General features: G+C 42.7%; 1 protein-coding gene across 12 annotated transcripts in view; it reads left to right on the top strand.

Moving 5' to 3' along the window:
* The window catches only part of SLC1A4 (solute carrier family 1 member 4), a 49,935-nt gene extending 30,208 nt beyond the window's left edge, over positions 1 to 19,727 (top strand). For 11 of the 12 annotated variants that reach the window (XM_069955451.1, XM_069955460.1, XM_069955452.1 and 8 more), the window contains 7 exons: positions 6,649 to 6,691; positions 9,142 to 9,204; positions 12,381 to 12,547; positions 13,449 to 13,682; positions 14,443 to 14,637; positions 15,414 to 15,548; positions 19,129 to 19,727. In XM_069955451.1, coding sequence (XP_069811552.1) covers positions 6,649 to 6,691; positions 9,142 to 9,204; positions 12,381 to 12,547; positions 13,449 to 13,682; positions 14,443 to 14,637; positions 15,414 to 15,548; positions 19,129 to 19,363 — 1,072 coding nt within the window. In that variant the 3' untranslated portion in view covers positions 19,364 to 19,727. Of the gene's footprint in view, positions 1 to 5,557; positions 5,604 to 6,648; positions 6,692 to 9,141; positions 9,205 to 12,380; positions 12,548 to 13,448; positions 13,683 to 14,442; positions 14,638 to 15,413; positions 15,549 to 19,128 lie in introns of those variants that run through there. The other variant, XM_069955461.1, reaches the window with a different exon arrangement.
* Positions 19,728 to 20,151: the final 424 nt, after the last annotated feature.

Genomic DNA, 20,151 nt, shown 5'->3' with positions numbered 1-20,151 from the left:
CGTCCGTTGTTGCCGATTGCTACAACGTCTGTATTCTTATGCTGTGTGAACATAGCCTAAGCCAGTTAATAAAGATGACATATTTTATTATATGAATGCTATTGCTTTATTATTTTTCTTCTGTTTTGATTCCCAAACTATTGTTTCTCATAAGATACAAGGATTGCATCATCTCTACCTAATCATCAAACTTCAGCATATCCTCATCTATCGATGTTACGGTTTCCTGCACATTCCCATAATGATTGGCTGGGTGGCTGGAAGTGTAATGATGAAGGGATTTTTTTTGTTCATTGACACAACTGTGTACAGTAATGTGCAGTAATTGATTTGTTCTGCGGACTAGAACCAGGCTCCTGGTAGGGAAGCAGGAATCCCAGGAAGAGTGTCGCATTGAGTAGTATTTTATTATTTATCAGCTCCCAGCAGTCACTGGCCGGATCTCCCATCGAGTGTTGCTTAATGGTAGAAACTGAAATGCACCAGCAGCACATCTTCAACAGTTCTGTATGTGTATATATATAATATAATATATTTCTCTTCTTGAAGGGAACCTGTCATCACTCTCATGCTGCCCAAACCACAAGTCACTGCGGCAGTCCCCATTAGTTTCTCCCCATCCTACCAGTTTAGATTTATATATCCATCCCTGTCAGCGATATATCCATCAATTCTGACGGGACACGCAGAACACCCTGATGACTTTTGGTTCATGCAGCATGAATGGGCTCCCTTTAATGTTGTTTTAAAGAAAAAACTACAAAGTTTGCCAGCACCCAGAATCTGCCAGCACCCAGACCTGGCCTGCGCTGTAGGTGGTAGCCCATTAGTTAGCCCACAGGTTACCTGTGGCTATTCTGTCGGTGGAGGGGATGCTGCACTTTATCTATTTTCCAGCTGTAATGGAGTCACAGAGGAGTCAGGGTGAAGCGCCAGTGCTGCACTCTCACCACTCCCTCCTCCCTCTTCTCCATCAATATTCTGAGCTGCCCTGCATGATCGCACCATACACCGCTCACAGGCTGTGCACCTCCTGCATTTGCTGTCATTGTTGACATCAGCGGCGCATGCACAGACCAGAAATATGGTGCAGGAGGCCAGACAGTTCAGAAGAAGTAGTGAGAGTGCTGCACAAGTGCTTTACCATTATGATTCCACAAATTTGCAGATAAAGCCTGCCGGGGCCAGCTGTCTCAGAAGGGAGGGGGGAGACAAATAAAAAAGCTCACACACAGATTTTTGTGTCTTCAGTAGAAAGCAGCAGCTCAGAACTGGGGGAAGGAGACTGAATAGATAAGTATGTAAGGAATTGTTAATATCACCATGGGCAGCAACATATCAAAAGTTTTATGTTTAAGTGAAATACTCCTTTAAGGTTCTAAAAATATGCTCTACAATATAAGAATAGTTAACAGAGCTCCCACTGCTTTGCACTTTAGACTATAGTAAGAAAGGAGAAAATATGAAGTACCACAGAATAAGAGCAACATGAGTAATATTGCAAAGTGTTTACAATGGTATTTATCTCCTTAAGGGGATTTTATTTCTGGAATGTTATAAATTGTTCATAACTGCAGTTTTCTCTCTCTGGGCCGTGAGTGTATTATTTACGACCACCCACAATTTCCCACTTATGAGTTCCAGGTGAAGTTCCTTTCATTCTGGGCTTGTGTTCCTGTAAAAAAATACTGCAAGAATCCTTGTGTTCCTAGCTTAGCTATGGGGAACATGATATCCTCTGCTTAGATGGGATATCTCTGTCCTCCATTCTGGCGTATAGATGGAGTTCTTGAGCAGGCAACCCCTCCCCATCACTTCCATATGCCAGAGCACATCGGAGCAGCGAGGGACTTCAAAGTTGGAAACAATGTCATACTTTCCTTTAAAGAAATAAATAAAACATTTATCATAAATAAATATCATTTAAATTCTAACCCTGTTTCACCGTCTTACGATAGATTTAATTTATTTGTCTTTAGAACATTAAAGGGGTTATCCAGCGAAAATCTTTTTCTTTCAAATCAACTGGTATCAGAAAGTTATATAGATTTGTAATTTTCTTCTATTAAAAAATCTCAAGTCTTCCCATGCTTATCAGCTGCTGTATGTCCTGCAGGAAATGTTTTATTTTCAGTCTGACACTGCTCTCTGCTGACATCTCTGGCTGAGACAGGAACTCTGTCTTGGTTTTCTATGAATTCCCATAGAAAACCTCTCCTGCTCTGGACAGTTCCTGCCTCGGCCATGTGTCAGCAGAGAGCACTGTGTCAGACTGAAAATGAAACACCACTTCCTGCAGGACATATAGTTGCTAATAAATATGGGGAGACTTGAGATTTTTTAACAGAAGTAAATTACAAATCTATATAACTTTCTTACACCAGTTGATTTGAAAGAAAAAGATTTTCACTGGACATCCCCTTTAAGGGTAAATCCACATGTAGTAAATGTATTGCAGTCATTTTGAGTAAGGGTGGGTTCACGCATACTAGAATCGCAGCAGATTTCACACTGTGAGTTCTGCAGCGAAATCCCCTGTCATTCCTGTACTGTCAGTTTGAATAGGTTTACATTTTCATTCCACTGCGAGTATGTAAAGCTCCATCTCCCTAAACCGCCGCAACCCATTTATTACTTTACCGGTCTGCGCTCCGGTCTGTTTTGGTGGCTCCCGGCTCCCTGACATCCCGGTCAGCCAATCAATGCACATAATGTTAGGGTATGCACACACTACAGAATCCCAGCAGATCCCCCGCAGCTCGCCCCCCCGCTCACGGACGCTGGTCTCTTAGGCTTCATTCTATGGTTTGCCAGATTCAGCCATCCGCCCAAAGAATGAGCAGGTTCATTCTCTGAGCAGACGGCGGAATCTGGCAAACCATAGAATGAAGACTATGGGACCAGCGGAGATGCATGCAGCCGAGCTGTGGAATCCGTGGCGGGTGATCCGGTGGGATTCGGTAGTGTGCACATACTCTTATACAGAGTTTTGGAGACAAATGAAGGGTAGACTGAGCAATAGTTTTTATTTTTGCATAGACTTTAACCACGAATGGTGAGCCCTGGGCAATACTTTGCTCTGCTGGGTGAGGCTCAAGTAGAAAAGTTTGAGGAGCACTGCTTGAAAGCATGGTAATATAAGACCTCAGTTAGTATTGGACAACAGTAACATATGCCCGCATAGCCCATTGGCAAGAATAGTGCCGAAAACCGGCCATGCAGCCATGTAATGTTGCAGTTGTACAAATTTTCTAGCTTAATAAACTCCTGATTACAATATGGAGAGGAGAAGCAATAAACGTCCTGTTTTCTTCCCTTCCATCGCTTGTGGGGGAGTACCAAGCCTTGACCCTCGACTCACTGCCTCATTGGTTGGTTAATGTAATTCCTATAGTGTGAAGGGGGCGCCCCGTGTAGATTCTGGGATAGCCCATAGCAACCACAGGAGCTACTTCTATGGTATGTGCGGCCTTCCTTACTAACATGGTTTGATATTGTGAAAGTCCAAGAAGACTCTTTCACTGGAAGACATCTGAAAAGGCTGTTATTGACTGAACCGGTCCAGGTTTCCATAGTATGTATACATATATATCAGTGTCTTAGGACATCTGGATATCTGTATAAAAAGAATGCGAAGAGGACAAGAGACCTTGGGATATTTTAGATCTTTAAAAGGAGAAATTGTGTGTAAAGGGGCCCCCTGACAACTGCAGCACAGGAACACAAATGCTTCCTAGCCAGAACGCAGCGAGGACCGGGCAGCTGATAAAGAGTCTTTCAATGAATGGGAAACTTGCCAGATCGCTGCAAAGCTTCCACTCTTTGTTCACTAGAAAGCAAACTGCTACTGTATGAATAGCTGTCCAGAAGACTGCTGGGAACATCCAAACTTAGCAGGAGAAGGATAAAGTCTTATAGAAACTTTCATAACGTTTGATAAGTTTTATAGAATTCTAGTTCTCCACTGGGATCCTTTCTTTCTGTATTACACAAGGGTAGCAGAGCTGTGTTTGTCACTTGAGGCTGTGTTATGTGTCATGCATGAAAACACCCTGAAGTTAGATAATAGTAAAATGTGATGCATGACAAGAATGGATGGCCTTGTAAATCAGTACAGACTAAATACCCTTCCTAGAAATGAGCTGCAGAAGGCCAAGGGAAATCAATTGGAGACTTGAGTATTCAGACAGGTGCCCGCCACTCGGCAAAGCAGAGGGTACCTGGTTAATCTGAAAGTGACAGTCTGGCCCCCAGGGGGTTGAGAGAGAGACCCCTATGGGCCAGACTGTGCTCTCCTGGTGGGAAGGGAAGCAGAGAAATTATACTTACCTCTCCAGTCTTCCTGTCTTCACTATTGCTGCTTAGCCAAACAGCGCCTGAGGCGGGACACCACTGATTGGCTGAGTGGAGTCTGCTCAGCCAATCAGCAGCTGCAGTCCCACCTCAGTTGCTTATTAGCTGAGCTGCGATAGCGAAGACAGCAGGAAGACCACTCCCCACCCATGCGGTTTAAAGTGTACCTGCCACAATCGGATCTTCTGGATCAGTAGTGAGATCCTCTGCTATTCTGGAAGGTCCGATCTGCATGAATACGGAGACGCAGACGTCAGACGATAATGCAGGTACACTTTATTAAGGCTGTGGAAGTGCATTATACATTTCCACAGCCTTAAAGCTTGTTGAAAGGCCGATCAGCAGCCTTTTAACAAGCTTTTTGTACACAAGCACAAAGTACTCTATCAAATATAGAGTACTTTTCAGTGGCCCAATACTTGAGCGAAAACTATATTTGTGTATCGTGCTCGCTCATCATAATATAGGAAGTTACCATACAAACTCTGCTCCTTCCATATTTACTTGACTATGGTTCCTTGCTTTGTTGTGTTATTTGCATTAATAATGTCTGGATATTATAGCACAGGAACAGCAGATGTTGAGAGCACAGATGTTCTGTGCCCGGACAGTTTCGATAACACTGATCTTACATCTCCTGTGGATAAGAGAGCTAGTTTTTTGGAACATAGGGCTCTGAATAACAAAGTAGACCCCTATGGTGGGGCCAGGCTCTGACACAGAAATGAGGCCTAAGGTTTCAGCAAAACACAATCCTGTTTGAACCTGACTGCAAAACTGTCTTTCCCATTTGTCAGGGTAGGCGGATGCCCGGGGGCCCAATGACTCATAGGGGGCCCCTCTGCATTCTGAACTGACGGGACACACTGAGATAGAGAGTTCGGATGTGGCTGGGTAGGCGGGAGGGGTCGCAAAGTTGGGGGGGGGGGCATAATTCTTCAAAAAGTGCCACAAAGGAGAACACAAGATGTTGTTTCCCTGTAGGCTTGTATAATAATAATATTTTGTTCTGCTTTGTCTTTCAAGGTTAAAAGTCAATGATAAACTAGGAGGCTCAAAAACAAACATCACAGCCTGGATGAAATGTTTTACATCTGGCGATGTTCACATTTGGTCCTTTCTATTTTGACGTTATACAGTTCGCTGGCCAACACTTTCTTGTACTATGTTCTATAGGACATTACACAATCTCCTTCCTACCCAGTAGTACAACACTGCATCTAAGATATAAAGGAGAACAGTGTTAAAAGGTGAGCATTCACTTAAAGGGATTGTCCATGAAAAATATTTTTTATTGTTAGATCCAGCCCCAAAATCTGAACTTTTTTGTATGTACACATAGAAAGAATACACATCCTACTAGATGTTCCAGAAATAATATTAATATCGTACCTCCTGCTGTTTCATTGTAACAGGTTTACCGTGTCTGCCTTAGTAAGTGTCAGGTGGACGCACATGTTTAGTTCTGGTGTTCAATAAAGATGTAGGGGAGCAGGATCTCCTTTATTATGTGTGTGCAGTAGGAGACATCATAGCAGCTAGTATACATCCTCTAGCTCAGGAACAACTGAAAATTAGAGATGAAGCCTGCAAACCGGGGAAATATGCCATATGCAGGTTACATAATGGCCAAAAATAGAGCTTGTCCTGATGTACTCACACAACAGCCTGTGACAGGTATACTTTTCATTGAACTTAACCAAATATCTAAACACCCCCTATGTGCTACACGTAGCTACACAGAATATTATTTTGTAACTCTATGATGCTGCATAGAAAAAACATAGCTTTGACCACTATAAGGATATGTTAAAGCGAAGTCACACTGGGGGCTGGTGGGCCCTTCTCCAGTGCTTCATACTGGGCCAGTGCTCTGGAATAGACCAGCGCCATGCGTGGGAATCGGGCAGCAGTTGAAGAAAAGGACTGCTGCACCCACATTCCCGGGCCAGCGCTGATCTATTTATGTAAAAAACTTAAAGCGATGTACCTGATGGTACATTCGCTTTAATTAAGGGGATACCGGTACATTCTAATAAGAAAAATAACAAAAAAACTATTAAAACGTCGGTTAATTGACATTATAACTTTTGTAGGCCTAAATAGTGTGTGACAAAGAAAGTAGAATAAAAAAGTGCCATAAACTATAAATACAAGTATCGTATATATATATATATATATAATATATATATATATATATATATATATATATACACACACACACACACACACTAAACCATTCATATTGTTTCAGCATGTTGGGTCTGTAGTAAAAATCTATTCTCTCATTTTCAGAAACCTGATGCCGGCAAATCTCGTGGCCGCAGCCTTCCGATCGGTAAGACAAATACTTAATTGTAATTGAAAAACAAGATACGGCTGCAAATGTTCCCCTTCATCTAATATTGGGATAATCCATTGCTGTCACTCTGAATAATTCAGGCCTTTAGAATGTAATCTTTCTCTGCTATGTGTTTGCACAGAAAGATCTGGTTATCTCATTGGAGTTTAGACATTGCAGGAAGTTTCTTCACGAAGGTGTGAATGCAATAATATATATATATGTTTATCAGGCCCTCACCATTAAGAGGATTCACTGTATTATATCAGTTTCCTGTTATATACAGGAAACTGATATAATACAGTGAATCCTCTTAATGGTCTGGGCCTGATAGCTGGAGATTATAGAATGTACTTACAGCCTAAGACTATGTTCACACAACATATTTTTTCGTATTTCTACGGCCGTTGTTGCCGATTGCAACAATGGCCATAGTTAATACAAAAAAATACGTTGGCTTGCTACCTATGGGATCCTGGCCGGAGCATATACACATAGTATACGCTCTGGCCGGGATCCCTAGTGGCGCCGCAAACAACTGACATGTCAGAAAGCTCCGTCCGCAAGCTTCATAGTGTGCTGTGGTGAGTTCTGATGCAGGTGCGCACGGATGCGGCCGCATCAGAACTCTGCGGGCCAAAAGATCATCCGGCCAGTACTGCAGTACAGGCCGGGATGATCTTTTTTTAGAGACCGGCTGCTCTGGGTCACGAAACGGCTGGTCTCTTACGCCATGTGAACATGGCCTAAGGGCCCTATTCCACCGGACGATTATCGTTAAATCGTTCGAATCTAAACGATAATCGTTCGGTTGAAATGCAGTTAACGATTAACGACCGAACGAGAAATCGTTGATCGCTTTATAAGACCTGGACCTATTTTTATCGTTGCTCGTTCGCAAAACGTTCGCAAATTGTTCGCATTGAATAAGACATCGTTCGGTCGTTCGCAATAGATACGAACGCAATAGCGAATAAATAACGAAGAAAAACAATCGCAATTACGATCATAAGTAACGATTATCATTCCATGGAAATGAGTGAACGTTTTCAGGTCTTTCGCAATAGCGGTCGTTTGAGATCGTTAATCGTTAACGATAATACGAACGACAATCGTCCGGTGGAATAGGGCCCTAAGTGTATCTGCACACTACGTAATACCGATGCGGATTTCACGGCTCGCCCCCGCTTGTGGATGCACGCATCTCCGCTGGTCTCATAGGCTTCATTCTATGGTTTGCCAGATTCCACCGCTCATTCTACGGGCGGAATGCGGAATCTGGCAAACCATAGAAAGAAGTCTATGGGACCAGCGGAGATGCGCGCGACTGGGAGCAGCGGCGAGCTGTGAAATCTATGGCGGATGATTTGCCGGAATTCTGTAGTGTGCACATACCCTAAGGGCTAATGTACAGCCAGCAAGTTGTATGAGCTGTATGGTGGACTATGAATTAATATGGCACCACTATTTGGCCTATGACTCTTTAGTATGATGACACAGAGACTCTAGCAGTGATCTCTAAGAAAAATTAGACATTTTTCATCCTGGGCTTAAGGAATTTTAGTGACGCAAATTAAGGGTCAATGAAGTGATATTGTCACTCCTGCCTATCTCAGCAGCATGAGGCACAGCGGCTGCTGTATGTTACACAGTTAACTTTGTTAGGGATGTGTGTGTTGAGCCTATTCGTGAGATATCCACTCAGTTCCTCTACCGATCACTTTAATGAGAACAGAGCACAAGTGGTGGTCTCTGTTCCCTTTGTAGCACTAGCATACAGAAACCTCAGATCCTATTCACTTCAATAGGAGTCAAGGCTGCAGCACCCTGGGAGCAAACTGCTTCTGGCTCTGTTCTCACTGTAGTATGGGTGGCTGGTTGGCGTCGGAGATGGGTGGTTATCCTGTGGATAGGCTATCAATTGTTTTATCGTGGACAACCCCTTTAAAACTTTAATAACCTCGATCCTTGTACTTGTTGTAGAATCTATAGCCTTTCTTAAGGTGGCCGATCATTCGCCCATCAGTTATCAATGCCAGTCGTTCCCCTGGCCCCCTCATACACATTCTCTATGGGGAGGAGTAAGCTGCATCCAGAGCACTCTGATTGCAGTTTATCTCTCTCTGGGCAAAGGGGTCTGTTGGTCATTGTTCGGGAGAGCCCCCTGATTGAAAGCTGAACCCGCAGTGGGTAGGGCCAACTAAAGTCTAAGGTGTTTTAGTCCAAAATCTATTGGAACCTTTAGAGTATTGTAAATGACTTGTATTGTAAGCCCTGAATTTAGTAAGTGCTGGTGGTGATTTGTGTAAGTGTAGTCTATAGACTGATGTTGACGGGTTTAATACTAAGTTGGTAAAAGTAGAAGTGAATACTATTATAGCTAATACTGTATGTGACACAACTGTTCTGTGTGTTTTTTAAACTAATTTTTAATACTTTTTTTACAGTATGCAACTGACTATGTGACATACACAAGGAACACAACTGATGGAAATGTCACCATCGAGCGGGTGAGTTTCTGTAGCTTCTTTAGGGTGACAAAATACAGCAATAACTTAGCTCAGGGAGATCAGTGAAAAAAATCCAATGAAGTCCTCACTCAAGAGTCTCCATTGATATATTGCCCCCTATAAATTTAAATATGCAAAAAAAGGAGTCCATGGAGCCTCAGTTATGAGTCTCAAAACACAGGAATAGCCAGATATCCCTCCAGGGAAGGAAAACCTGTTGCCAAGGGGTGCCTGCTAGTGGGGAGATCACCAAACAACCCTGATACATAGCTCCTTAAGTCCCACTCGGTTGTAAGTATTGGAACATTAATAGGGTGGCCCCTTTTGTGTCAAAGTCTAATTCAGTAACGAGTATTGCGACATGACAAGGGATTACCAAAGCCAGGCATACATCCCCAGACAGCTGTTTCGGGGTGTTTGCCCCTCGTCAGTGTGGAGCAGGATTCTGTCTTTTTTCACTGATCTTCCTGAGCTCAGTGATTGCTGTGTTTTGTTGGTCTACTTCTTATTGCTCCTGTTAGCCAGAAACCTGCTCCACAATGACGAGGCCTTTGGCCTTGACTTAACCAAGTGGGACTTAAAAGGCTATGTATCAGGGTTGTATGGTGATCTCCCCACTGGGAGGCATCCCTTGGCAACAGGTTTGCCTTCCCTGGAGGGATATCTGGCTATTCCCATCTTTTGAGACTCATAACGGAGTTTCTGCAAGGTACTGTGTTATTTAAGTGAAAACGCTGCAACACTGCAACATAACTGAAATGTGTGAACACAGCCTAACAGCTGACCCCCAACACTCAGCTCAGATCATGGTGTTCTGGATGGATATCCTCAATAATACCTATAAACGTATTGATACAATTAATTAGCGATTTATAAAGATTCAGGTTTATTATTCAGAGAACAGAATGTACATAGAAATCATCCTCCAATAACCATGTACTAAAACTAAACCTCCCGTGTCCCTTGATTCACCTCTTGATCCCAGTAGACGCCTTGTATCTGCATACTAATGTCTACTCAAGAGCACAGACCAACATCACAAATATCTCATTAGAACCTCCTCTAATGAGCCAGTGTCTGGTATGTTACAGGAAACCCGGAATTACCATGCGTTTCATAGCGTTCCGTGATGTTCTTGTTTTCCCGTCATTATAGATTAGCCAGTCATTTTTATATTAACAAGAGCTGAAGAGTTCAAGGAAGCTGCACCACAGATTACCGCACAGGATAATTTGTTCTTCTCGTGATTGTCTTAATTATTTGAAACCTCTTAAGAATTCCATTTCCTTATCTATCAAGCTTTGAAGTGACGACTCATTTAATAAAGCTAGTCATTCAATGTCCAATACCAATTATAGAGCATTGAAGAACAAACATCTTCAGATGCATTCGTAACACTCAAAAGGGGTTACCGAATCAGATCAAGGGGATACATTGGGCCCTGGCTGTGTTGGTGCCACCATCACAGACCTCCAGCTGGATTATGGGGTGTAAAGATACATATTAACTCTATACTAAAGTTAGCCAAACCTGGCTCTGGCTGTGGGTTCTGCCAACAGTATAAGGCATATGGTGACCTCCTGACTTTCCCCCAACGGATGATTTTGAGGGAAGGAAGGGTCAGGATTAGGGATGGTCCGAACCTGCCGAGGTTTGGGTTCGTACGAACCTGAACTCTCAGCAATGATTCCCGCTGTCTGCCCGCTCCGTGGAGAGGGTGGATACAGCGGGAGGACCGCCTGGAAAACTGGGATACAGCCATAGCCATAGGCTGTGTCCCAGTTTTCCAGGCAGTCCTCCCGCTGTATCCACCCGCTGCACGGAGCGGGCAGACAGCGTAAAATCTGATGCCGAGCGTTCGGGTTCATTCGAACCCGAACCTCGGCAGGTTCAGACCATCCTTAGTCAGGATTAGTGATGAGTGAACATCCTGATGTTCAGTTCAGATCCTGAACACTAACATTAAAAAAAATAATCATGATCGGTTCGTGTTCCCTGAACATTCACGAACGAATAACAAACATACTATAGAAGCGTACATTTTGTTCTAGCGTTACGTACATGCGCACAGATTATCAGATGCAAATCGTAAAATACGTAATAGCGGAGCAATTACGAGGTGCGTAGCATATTCACACAAAGTATTTTGTTCATATTGCAACCAAAACCAGGAGTGGATTGAAAACACAGAAAGGCTATGTTCACACACTGTTGAAATTTAGTGGATGGCCATCATTTTATGGTAAATAATTGGCGTTCTTTTAAAATATCGGCTGTTGTTATGAAATAACAGCCATTATTTGTCATAAAATGACCCCCATCCACTAAAGTTCAACATTGTGTTTGCTTAGCCTTTCTGTGTTTTCAATCCAATCCTGGTTTTGGACCAAAATACTGAGCAAAAGTACTGTGTTGTGAACCCAGCCTAATATACGTAGCATATAATATAATATAGCATATACGTAACATTCGTAATGACTAGAGATGAGTGAACCTGGAGCATGCTCGAGTCCATCTGAACCCGAACTTTTGGCATTTGATTAGCGGTGGCTGCTGAAGTTGGATAAAGCCCTAAGGCTATGTGGAAAACATGGATATAGTCATTGGCTGTATCCATGTTTTCCAGACAAACTTAGAGCTTTTTCCAACTTTAGCAGCCCCAGCTAATCAAATGCCGAACGTTCGGGTTTGGATCGACCTGAACCCGGTTCGCTCATCTCTAGTAATGATGCTAATTGTACAGCCAATCACATTAATGCCAGGAGTAAACATGGCTACTACATTGTCTGATGTGCCCTTCCTTCCCCACACGTTCATTGGCTCTTTCAAATTGGTGGGTGGCATTGGTGGCTCTTTCAAATTGCGCAGTCGTGCATGCTTGAATATGTTCGAAAATGGTTGTTATAACCATTCCCATCATCTAACAAATTGTTCATGATCGACAAAACACGAACAATTAGCGCCATGTTTGTACAAAAATACAAACATTTACGAACATGTTTACTCAGCCCTAGGCACGATGTAATTTTACTACGTGAGCCTTTTGGTCTCAGAAGGATAAGCCGGCACCGCTGTCTGTGAAATTCACAGGGGCAAATAGGATTTATATGTAGTTGACATAGCCTAAGCCTTTCAATGTTGTCAATTCACATAGAGAAATTTTTTGCTGATTCTAGGTCCCTGTTGGGATGGAAATTGAAGGAATGAACATTCTGGGTCTGGTCCTCTTTGCACTAATATTGGGAGTGGCCTTGAAAAAGTTGGGTCCAGAAGGGGAAGAACTGATCAGATTTTTCAATGCGTTTAATGAGGCCACTATGGTTATTGTTTCTTGGATTATGTGGTAAGTTCTGTAAGTTAACTTTTATAACACCCAACAGTGGCTAAAGAAGGGACAAGGAACCTTCGTCCTGCCAGCTGTTGCAAAACTACCATTCCCATCATGCCTGTACAGGCAAAGCTAAAGCTTTCGCTATCCAGGCATGATGGAAATTGTAGTTTTGCAACAGATGGAGGGCCGAAGGTTCCCCATCCCTGGGCTAAAGGGACCAAATCCTTTGTGTAATTACTCTCACGTCCTTATGTACCAGCAGTGCATTCAGTCAGGCAGCTATATCTGGTAAATCTTATGGTTGGCCTTCAAGCCATAGTGATATAAATGAGCTAAATACAATTCTAAATATTTAAAAGGCTTGGAAAACCCTTTTACCAAAACGATGGCCTCCAAATAATAAGCTTGACAGGTTACTTGACTGCTCTGATCCCCAGCGTTAAGCTGTAATCTCTGGGGGGATCCTAGCATCAACTGTTTAATTCCTCTGCAGCACCCCCACAGGAGAAAAGTATGCATTACATGGTGTTCATTGAATTTAATGACCTGAGCATGTAATGCAAGAAATGTTAGCTGCTCCAAGAGATGTCTAAGGGTCCTATTAGACGATTAGCGATTTTTAACGATTAACTATTGCAAACGAGAACTACCCAAAATCATTCACCATATTACACAGAACAATAGTCGTTAGTTATGATCATTTACTCCATCTGATCCCAGCAAATGAGTGAATGATGTGAAATTACACTAAACAATTATCATTTAAATTAAAATGATATAACGATAATTTGCACAAAAATCGTCCCGGATACTCCCCCCATACGTTATGTTATCTTATAAATGTAACAGTCTATTCTTGTCCTCTCGACAGCCGTTACAATGCAATAAACCAAGCTGTATTGTTCTCATTCAGGTACGTCCCGATCGGAATTATGTTTCTTGTTGGAAGCAAGATTGTCGAAATGGGAAACCTTGTGCTCTTGGTAACCAGTCTTGGGAAGTACATCATGGCCTCCATATTGGGTCATATCATTCACGGAGGAATTGTTCTTCCACTTATTTATTTTGCCTTTACACGCAAGAACCCCTTCACATTCCTGCTAGGACTGATAACTCCTTTTACTACAGCATTTGCAACATGTTCAAGGTAAGCAAGTCTGAACCTCCTAAGCCTTTTAGTAAGTTGCTGGAATTTTGTAAGAGTCAAAGGGACTGAGGGAACTTAGCTCTGATGGCCTATTCTTCCAAGCACAGTCACTATAAAAAAATAGTGTTTTGATGCATAAACAGTATAAGGCTATGTTCACACAACGTAAGTTCCGCAGTAATCATGGCCATTGTTACAACGGGCGTGATTTCTGCGTTACTTACGTTTTGCTGCAGGCTTAAGGAATCCCGTCCGGAGTGTATACACATGGTACTGACATATGAGTTTTTTGTGGCCGCTATTCAATGAATAGTGGCTGCAGAAAACCCTGTCAGTCTACACTATGGCGCGTGCGGCTCCAGCCGCCTGCTCCATTGTGTGCAGTGGAGAGTTCTGATGTGGGCGCGCATGGATGCTAAAGATCATCCGGCCAGTACTGCAGTACCACGGAACGGCCGGTCTTATACAGTGTGTGAACATAGCCTGCAACTGGAGGCAAACAAAGAAGAGGCTGCAGGGGCAACCTGCACAAATAACCTTTCCTAGATCGTTTTGATTATATGTCCTGCACGTACAATGATAGCAGATAAGTACAATGTCCTGCACGTACAATGATAGCAGATAAGTACAATGTCCTGCACGTACAATGATAGCAGACAAGTACAATGTCCTGCACGTACAATGAAAGTAGATGAGTGCACACACATGTCTTTTTTTGGCTACCTTCTCAACCTGTTTAAGTATTTGTATCTGTCTGCAGCTCTGCAACCCTTCCAACTATGATCAAATGCATCGAAGAAAACAATGGTATCGACAAAAGGATCAGCAGGTTCATCCTTCCAATCGGGGCCACAGTGAATATGGATGGTGCAGCTATATTCCAGTGCATGGCAGCAGTATTCATTGCCCAGATGAATAGCTACGAGCTAAATGCTGGACAGATCTTCACAATTCTGTAAGATATTTGTTGTTCTATTTCAATGAGTAAAATGAAGTCCCACCCTCAAAATGTTAAGCGGCCGCATAATCCTAACTAGTCCCAACCTAATAAAGCATTGTGTATTTAAGTAATGGTCACGTTATTCCACCAAATTATTATGGTGTTTCCTCAGAAGATTGCTTAAAGGGGTATTTCACTCAAACATAACTTTTGATATGTTGCTGCCCATGGTGAGACTAACAAATTCTTCCAAAATTTTTATTATCTATTCAGTCTCTTTTTTTCCAGTTCTCAGCTGCTGCTTTCTGCTGAAAACACAAAAATCAGTGTGTGAGCTTTTCTTTCTGTCTCCCCCTCCTCCTTCTCTGAGACAGCTAAGGTAAACAAGTCCCTGACTGGCTTTATCTGCAACATTGTAGCTTCTTTGTAATGCTAGAAAGATTAATCAGAGTGAGTTCATCAGCAACTTGACCTCAGAATACCCCTCCCAACATTACAAAGAGGCTACAATATTGCAGATACAGCCTGCCAGGGACTTGTTTACATCAGCTGTCTCAGAAATGAGGGGAGAGGAGGAGACAGAGAGAAAAGCTCACACACAGATTTTTGTGTCTTCAGCATAAAGCAGCAGCGCAGAACTGGGAGACTGAATAGATAATAACAAGTATGGAATGAATTGTTGCACTCACCATGGGCAGCAACATATCAAATGTTATGTTTGAGTGGAATACATCTTTAAATTCTTTTGTAATATTCTTTTACTAATTTTAACTATATTTGTTCATCCACAGTGTGACAGCCACTGCCTCAAGCGTTGGTGCTGCTGGAATCCCTGCAGGGGGTGTTCTCACTATAGCAATTATTCTAGAGGCCATTGGACTTCCCACAAATGACTTGTCATTGATACTCGCTGTGGACTGGATAGTGTAAGTGAATAAAATGGGTTCTTTAGCTTATGTCCATCTTCCAACCAATGGGTTTAATTGTACCTACTTATCTGCAATGAACAAATGCAGCAGCTTTGCAAACAGTGTTTGAAATGATCCTATATACTATTATGTGAATATAGCCACTATGCAGACCTATGTGTCTACAAGAAAGATTGCACCAGAGATAGGTTCCCACTCACCATGCCTACGCATCTTGGAACGTATGGACATGCAGGGCAACACTTGGAAAGCAGAAAGATTAAACGCAGTTCAAAAACAGGTCACCTAGCACCAACATGTTTTACCCTAAGTTATAGGGGGACATTTATGAAGGTCCCACCCGGGGCGTACGCCAGAGAGAAGGCGCAGAGGGAGAGAGATATTCTCAAACTGCTTGGAACGCAAACTGTATTTTTAAGGAAAGTTTGCTTTGGTTCTCAAACACTTTTCGGACACCCAGTCTTGAAGTACTCGGTATCTGAACATTTTTGTGAGCGTGGATGGTGGGTTGTACCTGGTGAGTTTAGCACTGGTGAGGATTCACATACAGTACAGTGCTGTATAAGACTGCCGGAGTACATATACAGTACAGTAGTAGTAGTACAGTCAGTGCACCACCATCTCTTATCCTGTACAGTACAAGATTGCTGGAGTGCATATACAGTACAGTAGTAGTACAGTCAGTGCACCACCAACTCCCATCCTGTACAGTACAAGACTGCTGGCGTGCATATACAGTACAGCAGTAGTACAGTCAGTGCACCACCATCTCCCATCCTGTACTGTATAAGACTGCTGGAGTGCATATACAGTACAGCAGTAGTATAGTCAGTGCACCAACATCTCCCATCCTGTACTGTATAAGACTGCTGGAGTGCATATACATTAAAGTAGTAGTCCAGTCAGTGCACCACCATCTCCCATCCTGTACAGTGCTGGAATGGGGGGGGGGGGGACTCTATACAGTAAAGGAAGAATAAGGAGTTAGTGACTACTGTACTATAATTGCTGTTTTTTTAATGTTTCTTATGTATAATGTACTGTACAGTATAGTGCTGTTCTGTATTGTATTGTAGAGATTAAACTGGGCACTTTTCAATGTAATATATGGGTATTGTAGGTAATTATTGGTGGGTGCTGGAACCAATTAAACACATTTACATTATTTCCTATGGGAAGACATTGCTCACTTCTCAAACTCCCTTCCTGAACCAATTAAGTCCGAGAACCAAGGTACCACTGTATGTATGTACAGTGGTGCCTTGGATTACGAGCACAATTTGTTCCCGGGACCGCGCTTGTAATCCAAATCCACTCCAAACCAAAGCAAATTTTCCCATAAGAAATCATAGAAATGCAGACAATTGGTTCCACACCCCAAAAATAATGATTTACTATTCTGAATAACATAAAACTAATGAAACAAACATTCAGAAACAGGAGAATATGTGATATTATAAGTTACTGTACAGTAATGGAGAGGATGGGAAACACAAGGGCGGACAGAGCCTGCAGGGAGCATGAAGGAATGAGCAGGACAGATGTGGGCACATACATGCAGCGCTCTCTGTCTGGGGAGAGAGGGGTTACAGCTATGGAGAGATTACCTCCACAGTCCTGTCCCCTGATGCAAGCCCCAACCTGAAGTGGTTCTGCCATGATCTGAAAGGTGAGGGAGACTTTCTGGCAGGGCCGATTCTAGGATTTCTGCTGCCTGAGGCGAGACCTGAAATGGCACCCCTCTTCTTATGCTCACACTGACTAATTGCCCCCCCCCAGCCTATCGAAAATCATTGGTGGGTGTGCACAAAACCTGTAGCTTTTAATAATAAGTGCATCCTGTATACACAATCCAGCTCCACCATAAATCACCCTGTCCCAGCACTACCTTCCATCCTTGGTGAGGACAAGACAGAAAATGTTTCCAATTCCACCAAAGTGTGAACACGTATAACAATACCTGCAAAGTGTTTGCAGTCCTGACTTCCTTGCATTCTACGTCTGTGTCCAGCTATCATCTGCAGGTCATGGGGTCAATGCAGTCAGTGGTATGTAGAAGACAGTATAATTTATGACCACTCCATAAAATCTGCCGCTCTTCAAAGCTGCTGCCCTGAGCATTAAACTCATCTCGCCTCATGGCAGAAGCGGCTCTGATTTCTGGGTCAGAGTACAGTGCTGTAAACCCCGCTATGCAGACCATGCTCCTCACTCCATCAAGCTCCTACCCAGTACAGGGAGCTCTTAAACCGAAGCAATGCTCCCTAACCAAGTCACAATTTTGAAAAACTGAGAGCTCTTAAACCAAAACGCTCTTAAACCGAGTTACTGTTAAACCAAGGTACCTTTTTGTGGGCCCTTGGGCGACAGAGCCTCGGCGGGCCTCTTTGAGGAGCAAATCATGGAGAGACAGGCGAGGAAAGATTTGCAGCAGAAGAAACATGCGGCTGCTGCATATCTTTCTCCTCCTGTATCTCCTGATCTCTGCAGTAGTCAGGACTCTAGAGGAGTCAGACCCAGTCACAGGATTATATATATATATATCATGCTGGTGCTGCTAGTTCTCTAGTATACAGCTCCTTCTGTGTGTGTTTGTGTGTGTATATACATACACACACACAGAGCAGGAGCTGTATACTAGAGAACTAGCAGCACCAGCATTATATATATATATATATATAGTATATATATATATATATATATATATATATATTTATTTATAATATGAACATGGTGAGACCTCTAGTTCTCCTATATTCAGGCCCTGCAGTGATATACAGTGTGTGTATATATATATACACACACACACACACACACACACTGTATATCACTGCAGGGCCTGAATATAGGAGAACTAGAGGTCTCACCATGTTCATATGATAGATAGGAGATAGGGAAATAGATAGATAGATAGATAGATAGATAGATAGATAGATAGATAGATAGATACAGATATCTAGTTGTTTTGTGTATAGAGGTCCTGCTGTAATATATATATATATATATATATATATATATATATATATATATATATATATATATATCCTGCTGTAATAGATATAGATATATTACAGCAGGACCTCTATACACAAAACAAGTAGAAGAACCAGCACATACAGGACACTTAGTTTGCAGAGCCTACCTGCTGCCCTCAGGTCATGTGTCCGATCACATGACCCGTGACATCATCAAAGGTCCTTCAGACTCAAAGGTCCTCTTTCCTACTCGGCTGTAGGGAAGATTTGTGATGGAAGACAGGTGCTCGGGGGCCCCAGTATGGATCGGTGGGCCCCTAACTGTCACATGCGGCCTCTAGGGGCCCAGTCCTCTTTGTTACTACACTTTTTTTTCTTTTTTACTAACAAAAAAAATGTAGTAACAAACGGGAGTGGGCCCCTAGAGGAGCTGGGGGCCCCGGCATTTGCCCTACTTAGCCGGGTGCTGACGCCGGCCCTGGTTACTCTCCTTAGACTCTCAAAATATCCCAAAACATAAGGTATGATGATTATACTGTAGGATGATTATACTGTAGGAACATGACTCTTTCTAATACATCACTTTATTGCTTTATATAAAGGGACCGAACCACTACAGTGGTAAATGTGGAAGGTGACGCTCTGGGAGCAGGAATCCTCCATCATCTCAACCAAAAAGAAGCAGCAAAGCACCAACAGGAGCTGAATGATGTTTATGTAGAAGCCGTGCCAAACTGCAAGTCTGAAGAGGAAACCTCACCCCTTGTAATGCACAGGGACCAGATGTCAAACCCTCACAACATATCTGTGCCCGAATCTAAGGAATCGGTTCTGTAATCTGCCACGTTGTACTAATTTTTTGGTTAGACTGCTGGTCGGTCCTTAAGACCGGACATAGCTCACTGCCAGTATGAGCTGCTAGAGTCTAGAATAGTGATTCCTTCCCAAATCCGTAAGAAATCCCCAATCAATGTAATCTTGGAAGATAACTACTAATAAATCTCACTGTAGCTGGATGATGTCCATGTTGAAAAAAAAAAAAGTTTGTTCTCTCCAGTGGGCCTCATTTATTAAGGCTATGTTCCCACTGTGTAATAATATCGGGGAAGGCGAACGTCTATGTTACAAGATGGCCGCCTTCTCTGATATTGTTAAGAACATAGCCTCAAACGGTGTTTTAATGCCATAGCAACCAAAGTTAACATTTAACATTTAACATTTTATTTCCTAAAGGGAATCTGTCACTAGGTTTTTGTGGCCTTCAATAAGGACAGCATAAAATAGTGACCTAAATTAAGAACAGATCAGTGTATTAATTACATCATTCTGTTCCGCCGTTCTCCTAATATGCAGGAGAATAGGATTCATGCCACACACCCCTCTCCCGCCCTCCAGCTGCTGATTGACAGTTTACTGCCTATACACAGCATGGATAGATAACTGCCAACTAGTAGCTGGTGGGCGGAGCTTTCTGTTTCTCATGAATATCTAGGACTACTGGGCTCATGCACATAATGGAGAGGACTACTTATTGTCCATGTTATTCAGGAGATCTCTGAATCAGCTGCACAGAACAGAAATGATACATCATTCTGTTTAGCTTCTGTCACTAGTTTATGCTACCC

Source organism: Dendropsophus ebraccatus, chromosome 15, assembly GCF_027789765.1.
Source record: "Dendropsophus ebraccatus isolate aDenEbr1 chromosome 15, aDenEbr1.pat, whole genome shotgun sequence".
NCBI classification, from domain to species: Eukaryota; Metazoa; Chordata; class Amphibia; order Anura; family Hylidae; genus Dendropsophus; species Dendropsophus ebraccatus.
The sequence above is the reverse complement of the archived record's forward strand: the minus strand, read 5'-3'. Positions and strand labels throughout refer to the sequence as shown.